The sequence below is a fragment of the Gastrolobium bilobum genome, unplaced genomic scaffold (genome assembly GCF_033153095.1).
Source record: "Gastrolobium bilobum isolate Gb01-03AN ecotype WA unplaced genomic scaffold, APGP_CSIRO_Gbil_v1 utg68148, whole genome shotgun sequence".
Lineage (NCBI taxonomy): Eukaryota > Viridiplantae > Streptophyta > Magnoliopsida > Fabales > Fabaceae > Gastrolobium > Gastrolobium bilobum.
In genome coordinates this window covers 180,157-193,094 of record NW_026896639.1, presented here as the reverse complement: position 1 = coordinate 193,094, position 12,938 = coordinate 180,157, and the positions used below count along the sequence as shown (strand labels likewise).

Sequence of the window (12,938 nt, the reverse complement as noted above, 5' to 3'; positions counted from 1 at the left end):
ACCATTCGGGTCCTCAGATACATTAAAATGAATCCTGGTCAAGGAATTTTTCTTTCTTCCCACAGTGATCTCCAAATTCATGCCTTTTGTGACTCAGACTGGGCAAGCTGTCCTTTGACCTGACGTTCCATTTCTGGTTTTTTCATTATGCTTGGCACCTCTCCAATTTCATGGAAGACAAAGAAACAAATCACTGTATCCCGTTCATCAGCAGAAGGTGAATACCGCTCAATGGCTGCGGCAATGGCAGAATTAATATAGCTCAAGGCGTTTCTTGCTTCTTTAAATGTTTCTCATGCTACACCAATGGATCTGTATTGTGATAATCAATCTGCGTTACATATCGCAGCCAATCCTGTCTTTCATGAATGAACTAAGCACATCGAAATTGATTGTCATTTTGTACGGGAGCATTTAATGGCCAAGACAATTCAAACCCATTTTATTCGATCCCAGTTGCAGCGGGCTGATATTTTCACCAAAGCTCTTGGTCAAGCTTCTTTCCTTACTTTTCTTCCCAAGTTGGGCATTTCAAATCTTCATGCTCTAACTTGAGGGGGAGTGTTAGAGCAGAAGATTCCTAATATTATTGGCTGTTGTGATATGTATCTTATCTTGTATTTGTTAGGATTATTTCTGTACCTAGTTGCTAGGTTCTTATCGGATTGTTGCACCAACTTAGGATTAGCTTAGTTGTTATTAGTTTACTGATACGTAGCAACAACCTTTGTTATTATTTTGCTGATACGTTGCAATACGTTACAACAACCTCTTTTGTATCTTTGTGTATATAACATACACTTCATCAATGGAATCAACAACGAATGTTTGATGCCATTTAACAACGCCTAATTTAGGCGTGAATCATCTCGTGTTGACACGTGGCAAAAAGTCAACTTATGAACTGTAAAACTTTGGAAAGCCATAACTTTTGACTCGGGTATCCGAATGAGGTAATTCCTTTTTTGATTCCACATAACTTTTTGAGATCTACGCAATGACATCTCATTTGATATATTTTATCTCTCACAAAAAAAGAATTACCTCATTCGGATACCCGAGTCAAAAGTTATGGCCTTATAAAGTTTTACGGTTAAACTTTTAATTTTTTGTGTCACGTGTCAACACCAGACGAGTCACACCTAATTTAGGCGTTAATGCCTTAGGAGTCACGCCTAATTTGGGCAAGAATGACTGCAATAAATTCAAAAATAGTTTCCAAAATGTTACTAATTCGTAATTAATTATTAAAAGTGTAATATTTTAATTTTTTTGCCAGAGAGGGGGAACATAGTGAAAAGTTAAAAACTTTAAGGGAAAGTGAAATGGCCAAAGTGAGCACAATCCACAATGAAGCTCAAAGTACTCAAAATTTTCATCTTTCTTCTGATTCACACAAACCCACTTTAGCAAACTTTGGGTTGTTCAATTAGGGAACAACTTTGGGGGCTCCTCAAAATCTTGGAGCTTGGTGCATAAAATCGGACGCTTTGTTGGAAATTTTGTTGTGAGTAGGGCGACTTGGGTGTATTTAAGGTTTCTGCATTTGTTGCCACCGCAAAGAAGATGGACAGCGCCGGAAATCATGTTGGAACTCATAAGAGAAATCTCTGATACCAGTCCAGGGAACTAGATAAGGACCTCTTGGTCCTCTTTGGTGGCGACCGGTGGTGTGGAGGAGCTGATAGGTTCGGGGAAGAAGTCTTCAACAAGTTTGCTGATGTCGAGGTTCCAGAAAGCCAGTGCCCATGGAGTTTCTCTCGTTTACCCCCGCCAAGATTACAATGGTATATGATTTTTGAAAACCATTCCAGTGCCAAGGCACTGGCTGGCCTCAAGGTGGCTCCGCCACTATATCACTGTACATCCTCATTAGTCTCATGGTACCTTGCCTCATTCTTTCCCATGCTTGGAGTGTTTCTTCTACAAGATGGACTACTTCTTCATTGTTCAATGGAGCTATTATTTCTAAATCATATATTTTGGCTAGTAGTGGTTTTGAAGGGCCCTTTGGGCTTTGGGATTTTATCTAGTAGTTAACTTTCATCGGCATAGACAAGTTCCTTCCTCCCAATATGGATTATTTAAAATGTTTGCGGATTACATAGTTATAATGGATAGTAGTAAAAAAAGTGATAGTATGAATATCTTACCTTTTAAGATATTAATACATTTATCAAATTCAAGACAAGTCAGTTTTATTATAGATATATGAATTTGTAAGAAAAAAATGATATTTCTAAGTGTTCATTTTTACAAACAATGTTGTGAATATTGTCTTATTGGAAGGTCAAATTTAGTTGCTAATTTGCAACTTTAATTGTAATTTTTCTCTCAACATTGTTAAGATGATTTTTGTGTGTGTGTGTGACAATTTGGTATAAATTTTAGAAAACAGAGTTTGATGAAAAAACACAACAACATTACAATATGAAATTCTTATCTTTACAATTATCTTTTTAGGAAAAAGTGTTTGTCATTTTAAATAACATAACTTTGTGTCATTTTTAATGAGACTATGTCATTTTGGTATTTTTTTTGTATTTTCTATATTTTTACTTTTTTATAAAATTAGGAAGAAAAGAAAGTGGATGAGACAGAATGTAAAAACACATAAAAACAACGTAGTTTCATTAAAAATGACATAAAGTTGTGTCATTTAAAATGATAATTTTTTTTTTCTTCTTTTTATAAGGATAAAATAGACAATTTAATTTAATTTTTAAAAGAGTTAGAAGATAGACTAAATGAAAAAAAACCATATTGTTATCAAAAAAAAAAAAAAAAAAAAACCATATGGGGGTAAATGATACCATAAGGGAATAACTGATTCTAGGAGAGTTTTATAATTTGATCAAAATAAATTTATAATTACAAAAATAATATTGGATGAGAGTTTTATTTAATCTTAATCTAAGGATAACAAATAAGGTTATAGGAAATTTTTTTATAAATATAACCTACCTTATTATTTATTAAAATATTATTTTAAATTTTTGTAATAAAAATACCTTAATTACAAAATTATCGAAATAAAAAAAAAAAGATAAAGAAAACGGGAAGGGAATTGAAACAGAGATGGAAGAAGGGTGTAAGATCCGCCTCTAATCGCAATTTCCGGTAGTAAGAGAGTGTATTGGACTGAAATTTTAAAAAAAATTAATGGATTTTTTGGTTCAAAAAATATATATTGATATTCAATTAGAATTTTAAAAGATTACTTTAGAGTTCGTTCAAATCATTTGGGATTAAATCAGGATTTTAAACAAAGGAAAAATAATCGTGAGGTATTCAAAAATCTGACGATTTTAATCTATTTTTTATTGGTGTGAATTTTACGAGACTTTTTAGTGAGAAATATAAAGAGGATATATTCTTGAGATTTTTTTTATTGTAGTGTCTTCTTCTTCCTTCGACTGGTTGACCCGCTCGAAACCGAGTTCTGCCATTGGAGTTTCTTCAAAAGCTTAAAAATAGATTTTTGAGCGATTTTTTTTTTCATAAAACAACACAAAAATAACAAACCAACAAGATTATGTAGATATTTTAGCAATTTTTGAGAGCTTTTGAAAGTTTAAAAGATGATTATTCAAGCTATGAGTCACGATTTTTTTTGGCACAAAAATGTGTTATTTTTGTATGAGTAAATACTATTTTTGGTTCTCATCAAATTTTATGATGTCCGCTTTAGTCCTTAGCAAATAAAAAAGCTATTCATGGTCCTAAAAAATTCAAAGTAGACCCATTTTAGTCCTTTTGAGGGACTAATATGGGTCAAAAGGACTAAAATAGGTCTACTTTGAATTTGTGAGGGACCACTTTTCAACTAAATAGGTCTATTTTGAATTTCTTAGGGACCATGAATAACCTTTTTAATTGCTAGGGACTAAAGCGGGTATCGTGAAATTTACTGAGGACCAAAAGTGGTATTTACCTTTTTTGTATTAAAAACAATATAGAGCAGTGGGGAAATAATAGGGGAACTAAAACCCTCGAACCAATTTTCATTTTACAATATCAATTTAAAGAAAAACTGAAATTTTCATAATATGAACCCTATATTTCGTAACAATACATTCATGAACGAAATTCCTTCGCTAAAAGAAACGATTTCAAACAATTTTGTGTAAATAGATAATAAAAACTTGTTTTTCAAAAGCCGAAGTAATTTAAGGTTTCAATGTATCGATTGACAATAATTTAAGTAATTTTCTGAACTTTCATGAAATAAAATCCAAAATTTCATATTCAAAATTTTCTTAGAATACTCAATGAAAACATGCATATGATATATGGTTATAAAACTCTCATCACGTAGAAGAAAAATTCCCAAATTTTCAAGATTAATTGCAAAAAATTTCAAACGAAATTTTATCATGAACTTTAGGTTCTATATGCAACTTTAGAATTATTTTACTAATTAAAAAATTGAATTTTATAATTATATATGCATAGCTGTGATACCAAATGAAAAAAAGATAATTTTTAACCCGTTGGTCAAACCCAAGAGCAGAAAATGCTAATGCGATGCGTGGAGTTTAGAATAACTTTATGTACGTAGAGAGTCGTTGCTTAAAATTTTTAATTATTTGTTAAAAATTATATTATATTTTACTAATTGAAAAAATTATATTAAATTTTATTTTTTTATTAATATCATTGCATTTTTTTTATTTTTTATTGAATTTTATAATCTTAAATGTTTGTTAAAAATTCATATAATTTTTTAAATCTTATAAATTTTATTAAAATGCTTTGAAATTCAATCTTATAAAATTTTGTAAAATAATCTTTTAAAATTTATAAAACTCTTTTAAAATCCTAATCCCCTAAGTACGAGCTTCTAAGTTCTAATCCGTTTGCTCTCAGTTCCAAACTCGATTTGTTGCGAACGAATGAAATTTTAGCTCAATTAAACGGTAACGTTCGCATGCTCGGAGTGTTGGATTTGCGTTCAAAGGAACTCACTCGGTTTGTTGTTTTCCGCTGAAGCGGAAAAGGAGAAGAAGAAATGGCTTCGGTTGATGTTATCAAATCTTGCATCGATTCCATTAGACAGGTACCAAAAGGCCTCCAACCTTAACAACCAAGCCTTTTGAATTAGAATGTTCAATTTAAGTTTAACATTATGTCTGTTTTTGCTTTCGCAGAATGAATAATAGAATTTTGATATTCTCTTTTCATGATAATTATTTATTTTGGGAATATTTACTAAACTTCAACTATTTAAAGCTAGTTTTATATTTGGACTGAAAATTAAGAATCGATTGGATATAGGTATTATAAAGGAATATTGAAATAAGGGCTTTGATGCATGTATTGTTGTTACTGGAAAGTTAGCTATATTCCACTTCACGATGTTCAGTTACTACTTTACTGGCCAAATTCAACAATGGGAGTGATTGAATGAGTCTTGGGTCTATATTAGTGTCCCAGGAAACCAATATTAAAACTTAAGAAACCATTTTTAGATGAAGAGCCATGGTTTGCTTATGATCAGAGCTATATCAGGTCCTACTTAATGTGGTTTAAGAAATTATTTTTGGCCTTAGAGTTCTGGTGTGAATTTTGGAGGTGTTTGGATGGACCTTAGTGAGAATTTGAAGTCCAAAAGGCAAGAAGTTTTTGCAGAACTAACTGTATATTGAGATTGTTAGAGGTGATCTTGGGTATGTTTGTATAGCTCCAGGGAATATAGCACCTATGTTGAGATATATAAAAAACCATTAATATAGCCTCACCCAACAACTTAAGCTTTTGGGTTGAATTGGTTCTTTACATGGTATCAGAGCCTCGTGTCCCGTCTTCGATCTTCACCGCCCCCCACTTTCTTTCAAGTGAAATTTCTTTCTTCGCACAGGTAGGTGGGCCTGTGCATTGTCCACCCTTCAAGCCCAGTGGGCTTTCGTGTGAGGGGGTGTGTTGAGATATATAAAAAATCATTAATATAGCCTCACCCAACAGCTTAAGCTTTTGGGTTGAATTGGTTCTTTACAACCTACAATGCATTGCTCTTGTGCTTCATCCAAGTCTATATATATATATATATATATATATATATATATATATATATATATTTTTCATATTTAACATCAAACTACGGAACTTGCATTGGTCTTGCAGTTACAATTCAGGCTAATTTCCATTACCATTGTTTTTTGACAATGGTTTCTTACTGTAGTTTTTTGGTTGCAAATGTTGTGGTCAGCAATCACCAAAGGAAAGATAAAAAAAGAATTAAAGAAATAAAGGAAATTACTGTGAATTGCAACAGGCAGCTTATTGATATTAGATGCTTAAATGCCCTCAACGGTTTTTGTAATGGTATTCATCCCATACTGTTGCTAGATCCTTACTATTTTTTAAATTGATTTCCTCTTATCAAATTTTTATTCCTTCATGTGCATTTCTTTGTTTGGTTTAAAGATACTATAACGTGATTAAACTTTGTTTTCCTTTGATTAACTTGAACTTGTTGGCATCCTTTGCTCTATTGATGACTGCATACAGAGGGTCGTTCCCCCCCCCCCCCCCCCCCCCCCCCTAAATTTTAAGCTCAATCTTTTGTATTTATCACCGCGTAGTTTTATTTAATTATCTTCTCTTAAACACTAAATAAAGCTATCCATATTTTGACATAGTGGGGGGCTAATATGGTTGAAGTTATGCATCTTATGCTGCACCCATGAATTTGAATTTTCTCCTGTGAATATTACTTATTTATACTTGTTACAGCTGTAACTATGCGATCCTTTTTAATTTGACTATTTCATGAATGTTAATCATGCTATGTCTTTTTCAGATATCAGAGCATATTGAAGGTGCTATTGTTTATTTAGATGCTGGATCTACGGAGAGTTTCCAATTTATCGGGGCATATCCTGTACTTCTAGATCTTGGAGCACGAGCTATATGCAGTTTGGAAAACATGTGTGCACTTGATTTGGTAAGTAGTAGTTGCATATTTTCCCCAAGTTGTCTTTCTGTGCTTACAGTAAGCTACCAAGATTTAATTTTCATTGAAAGGCTAGCATTTGTTTATTAGAAAATTGAGGATGTTACTATTTTCCTGTTTTAGAATGATTATATCACATGCTACGATATGGAATGATATTTGTTGGTGATCAGAGTCTCGGATTTGCACTTTATGGAGACTTCCTCTAGCCAAAGTCTGAAGCCCAGTAATTGCTAAATATGTTATATCAGTGAATAGATAGATGACATTGACGTATATAAGCTTCAGTCAAGTTCAAGAGTAGTCCGATAATGGATATTTGTAATTGATCTAGTAGTAATTATTATTATATGTGAGGTTTAGAACTTTTGTTTGAATCTTTAAATTTTTATATATGGAACTGAAAATATTATTAAACCAAAAATTCTGAATTCCTTTATGTAATCATTAGATAACTGATACTCACTGAGTTGGCTAATAAATCTTCTGAGACTTTCTCAACTTGAATTTTTATATTATCCTTTGAACTTCTCCTTGTTATAAGGAGTATGCCAATATCCTATTGTCAATATTGTAATTCCTGCATGCCACTGGCAAGTCCTTTTGGGATACAGTGGTCTGAAGATCTCCAAGTGCTTGGATAGTTGGAAGCATGCCTATTCTCTTTGAGTGGTTGGATTACTCTTACTCAAACCTGTTTGTCCAGTATTCCCCTTCATTACCTTTCCCTCTCTTTGATACCTGTGGGAGTCACTGAAAGGTTGGAGAAAATTTTGAGGTACTTTCTTTGGTCTTATGTTCGTATGGCTCAGCAAAGCAGCAGAGACCATCTCATCAGTTGGGAGGTTTGTTGGAAGCCCAAGATTAAAGGGTGGATCAAGCCTTGGTAATTTGGTGTCCAGAAGCATTGCTTTGGCAGCTCAATGGCTATGGTGTATTTGTTTGGAGAGAAATGCCTGTATTTTTGAAGATGTCTATTTACCGTTACATCTGATATGGGATAAGAGCATATTTGTGGCCTCTCTTTGGTGCTCATTTCACGGTTGCTTTGAGGGTCTTTCTATTAATGATATATAAAGAGATTGGATTGCTCTGTTGCATGTTTAAAGCTTTGAGCTATTTTGATTCCTTATACTGCTCCAGATTACATTCTCTACTTTCTTTTACTAATATTTTCTTCTATTTCATAAAAAATTGTAATTCCTTCATATAACGTGAAATGTAGTCTTCTAAGACTGCAAAATTATAGCTAACATATAGTCCCTTGGTATGGCTGTAGTGTTTTCGTTCTGTGAGTGAATAGACCGAGTATGATGCATGATAGCTGTTTGTCTCTGTAAAAGATGTGAACTTTCTTCATGCCAAAATATGGAAGGTCATATTTTATCTTTCCTCTTCAGATCCCATTCATTAGACAAGATATTATTATTTTCACTATTATTTTAATCTCCTGAAATTCACTTCTTTGAACTTACAAAAGTTGAAAGTTTTAATGCTTACAGATAATGCCCCTCCATCCTTTTGCATAGTAAAATTATAGTTGATGCTGTATAAATCCAGGTGTGCCGTTGGCATGATATATTTATAAGTGCTTTTCATGTGCTGGCTCAGAATTTTGTGTGTTCAAAATATGTTTGTACTATGATAATCTATGATTACTTTTAGGCAGGCAACATTTATGATGATCTACTTTTATTAATGGTCCCTTGTCTAGGTTGTTGATTGGAACTCACGTTCTGATCCTGCGGGGAAGCTTGTAGTTATCACATCGCGTCTACTAAGTGATGCACATCGGTATATTTTACGCTGCCTGAGCACACATCAAGTTGTTCATCATTGCATTATATTTACATCTATCTCAGAGGTGCTTATTTATGATTACTGCTTGTCTCATGTCTTTTTAATTTCCTTGCTTGGTTGTATATTTTGTGGCATCATCGTTCCTTGTTTTGTAAATTTTGTGTTGGTTTTACCTCACTACTGAAAAAATGTGGTTTTACCTATGGATTTGAATGTCTCATTTTTATTTTTATTTTTTATTTCTGCTGTAATAATTTGGCTGCTATCTATTTACAAGTCTTAGTACATATTTTTGTATTAATTGATCTTGATGAAAGCAAAGTGTTTTGTAGAAAAAAGGTTAATTTTATATGCAATTGGCTTGAAGTAAAGTTGGTTTCATAGTTTTTTTTATATAAAGAATTGTTGTTGTTACGGTAGCAACAGAATTGACAAGCCATTTTATAATAGTTTGGGCTGTCTCTAGTTCTATTAGACATGTAAAAGTCATCTGAATATGACAATAAGATCATCAGCAGTTGAGGTAGCTTATTTAAATTATTATTAATAATTTCAGTTCTCCTAAAATTATGTCACTCTGGATAATAGGGGTTATCTTTTACAGAGTAAAGACATGAAGTCATTATTTATCGGCAATGATCAATATATGGGTGAAAATATTTTATCTATAAATATGATATTGTGGTAGTGATTTTAAAGTAATCTTGTTCCAATACCTATTTCCTTCTAGATTTCCCTTCATTTTATCCTTTTGTTTTGGATTTTCTAATGCTAGTTAAAATGCAGATAGCTCACTCAGCATTTCCTGATTCACCTCTGGGACCAGATGCATATCATGAATATGAATCCTTATTGGTTCAAGATTATGAAGAACTAATTAAGAAATCTGGAACAAAATCTGGACAGGCAAAACTTAACTTTGAAGATGGAGGACGTCCACAGTTTCCTTCTACCAAAGAGGATGTTCCTCATCTTGAAGCTAGTTCAAGTGGAAGAGATTTTTATGAACACAATCCATTAGACTACATTGAAGATGCAGTGCTGAAATTGGCAGTTTCTGTTCATCATTTTCCCATGATTTTTTGCCCCATTTCACCAAGAGTATTTGTTCTACCTTCAGAAGGATTGGTGGCTGAAGCATATTTATCAGCTGAACATGAAGATTCCATTAGTCCTGGTTTGCCTCCCTTGAGTACTGGCGTGCTTTCTGATGCTGATGATGTACCTCCAGGGGCAACTCTTACTGCACACTTTCTCTACCAATTGGCGGCCAAGGTAACAAGTGACATGCATTCTTTTGCTGAAATGTGTGCATACTTCTGGCGACTCGATTTCAGATTTTTTTTATTTTTATTTCCCAGGATTCCTGTATTACATACTGTATACAATTCTGCTAAAAGTCTGGCCTGTCTCTCTGTTTCAATCTTGTACATTAAATCATAAAGATTTGTGATAGAACAGCGGCAGACCAGCATCATACCATCTTACTTGGGTACACACAACGCCATTTTGAAAAAAAATTACTTGAGTAATACTATCTTGTTAATAGTGTTGCCCATTAAAATAGACCATGCTCTAGATGTCCTTTTTGAAATTTGATATTTGATAGAACAAAATGGTGTTGTTTGATCCATGTAGCCAATTCCACTTACTGGGGAAAATGTTTTCGTTGTATTAAGAGTATAGCTAATTTTTCCATTACAATGACAGTAACTTTCGTTTTGTTTGTTGTTTCTCCTCCAATCTGTTACTTTGACCATCAATTCTTGTGTTGATGATGTAGATGGACTTGAAAATGGAAATTTTCTCCCTTGGGGATATATCAAAAACTGTTGGAAAATTTTTGACAGACATGTCAAGTCTTTATGACGTAGGCCGCCGAAAACGATCAGCAGGGCTATTGCTCATTGATCGCACACTCGATCTCCTCACTCCTTGCTGTCATGGGGACTCACTTATTGATCGTATGTTTTCTTCTGTGCCTCGTAGAAATAGAACAACTTCCCATGCCCAAGGTAAAGGTTCAGGAAACCAACTCAAACTTGGTTCTTCCAACATGCAGCGTGCTCCTTTAGATGTTCAGATACCACTTGCAAAGATCCTTAATGAGGAAGATAGGCAACTAGACAATTTTCGGCTTTTAGAATGTGTTGAAGCTTTTTTGAGTGGGTGGAATTCTGGTAATTGTGATTCTCAGATTACAGGCTTGATTAATCCTAGTCAGAAAATTCATGACAAGCCTAGTAACTCTGACATAGAGATACTTACTGGGTCTTTTGTCTCCTCTGAGAATTTTCGTGGAATGCCGTTGTTGGAAGCTATACTAGATAGAAGAACAAAAGATGGGGCCTTACTGGTAAAGAAATGGCTACAAGAAACTCTGCGCAGGGAAAATGTTACTGTGAATGTGAAATCTCGTCCAGGTCTTGTTACAAAGCTAGAGTTGCAAGCTATGATCAAAGCATTATCCAGGAGCCAATCATCTTTGTTAAGGAACAAAGGAATTATCCAATTAGCTGCAGCCACGTTATTAGCCCTTGAGGAATCAAATTTTGCCAAATGGGATGCATTTAGCAGTGCGGAGAAAATTCTGAGTGTAAGTTCTGGTGAAACCAGTCAAAGTCTTGCTGCTCAAATTGGTGATCTCATCAATAAAAGTGCTCTGTTGGGATCACACGCAAATAAAGGAAATAGGGAGATCTCAAAGGGTGTACTTTCTTTCCTAGATGCTTTGCTGTTGATGATCGTTGGATATATATTGGCTGGTGAGAATTTTCCAACATCTGGTTCTGATGGGCCATTTTCTTGGCAAGAGGAACATTTGTTAAAAGAAGCCGTTGTAGATGCTCTTCTTGAAAATCCATCAGTAGCAAATCTCAAGTTTCTAGATGGACTAAGGGAAGAGCTTGAAACTAATGTAAGCAAGTTAAAATCAGAAGAAGCTGCTGAAGAACCTTCAAAACTAGAGATTGATGATTTTGATGATGATCAGTGGGGCAAATGGGGCGATGAAGATGGTGATGATGACAATAAAATCGAACAAGTGTATGGTGACATGCAACTGAAGTTGGAGTTGCGTGATAGGGTGGATAACCTTTTCAAATTTCTTCATAAGTTATCTAATATGAAAAGAAAGAATATACCACTGAGGGTTGGATCATTGACCGTTGAAGGCCATTTCGGTGAGGATACCTATATGGGAAAAGGATTACTTTATAAGCTATTAACAAGGGTGCTGGGCAAATACGATGTGCCTGGGTTAGAATATCATTCTTCCACTGTGGGGCGACTGTTTAAGAGTGGGTTTGGAAGATTTGGCCTTGGTCAGGTGATTATGGTTTCTTTTTTTTGTTGGTACGATGATTATGGTTTCTTAACCTATACAGGACTATTGCCTTAGTAGTCCAGTTCTTCAAACATGCTAATCATTCTTTTCTTTTTTCCCTCCTTTCTTCCTTCTATGCATCCTATCAATACAATTGTTGCAGGCCAAACCAAGTCTTGCCGATCAAAATGTCATTTTGGTGTTTGTTATTGGGGGCATTAACGGAGTCGAGGTGAAATTCTTGAATGTCTTGATCTTCTTTATACCTCTATTAACAGGATGGCCATCGTATTGGCATGAAAGTTTTATAAACATGACAAATGTTTTCTAAAAGATGACATGCCGGTTCTCCTTTTTCTTTATACCCCCTCTGTGTTTAATTTAAATCATGATCCTTTGTTAGCATGGGAAAGTAAAATGACACAATTTTTCAACTTCTGTGTAACATAGGTGCGTGAAGCTCATGAGGCATTGGCTGAAAGCGGAAGACCTGATATAGAGTTACTTGTTGGTGGAACAACTCTTCTTACTCCTGATGACATGCTCAATTTACTGCTAGGGGACTCGAGTTACATTTAATTCTTTCATCATTATGAAAAGTGGGGGACAGAAATCAAATTGAATTTGGTTTTCCCAAATCCTGTATGTTGTAAGGTTTCAACTGTTATATAGGCAGTTCAAAATTTATTTTCTTTCTTTACATAAGGAAAATAGAGAGAAAATAATAATTTTCTTTTATAGTCTAAGTTGGCTTTCTAAAAATATAAATCAAAGTTGAAGAACTTGGATGAATTACCCTTCAAGGAAGCATGGATATAGCAGAAGGGCAAGCATTGGGTGTCTGGTACAGTTTCAATA

At 34.0% G+C, this 12,938-nt stretch overlaps 1 protein-coding gene across 1 annotated transcript; it reads left to right on the top strand.

Moving 5' to 3' along the window:
* The first annotated feature begins 4,895 nt into the window (after positions 1 to 4,895).
* LOC133301210 (sec1 family domain-containing protein MIP3) lies at positions 4,896 to 12,730 on the top strand. Its single transcript, XM_061500831.1, has 7 exons — positions 4,896 to 5,059; positions 6,803 to 6,946; positions 8,670 to 8,819; positions 9,542 to 10,030; positions 10,539 to 12,083; positions 12,244 to 12,312; positions 12,531 to 12,730. Exons 1-7 carry the CDS (start codon positions 5,012 to 5,014, stop codon positions 12,657 to 12,659), a joined length of 2,574 nt encoding a protein of 857 aa, XP_061356815.1. The 5' UTR covers positions 4,896 to 5,011; the 3' UTR covers positions 12,660 to 12,730.
* The last annotated feature ends 208 nt before the right edge of the window (positions 12,731 to 12,938 follow it).

What these genes read in the sequence shown, in the direction of transcription:
- LOC133301210 (XM_061500831.1), top strand. Translation starts at nt 5,012, where the DNA reads ATGGCTTCGGTTGATGTTATCAAATCTTGCATCGATTCCATTAGACAG. An exon ending in GCATCGATTCCATTAGACAG is followed by an intron (nt 5,060 to 6,802) that starts GTACCAAAAGGC and finishes TGTCTTTTTCAG; the next exon opens with ATATCAGAGCATATTGAAGG. An exon ending in TATTTACATCTATCTCAGAG is followed by an intron (nt 8,820 to 9,541) that starts GTGCTTATTTAT and finishes GTTAAAATGCAG; the next exon opens with ATAGCTCACTCAGCATTTCC.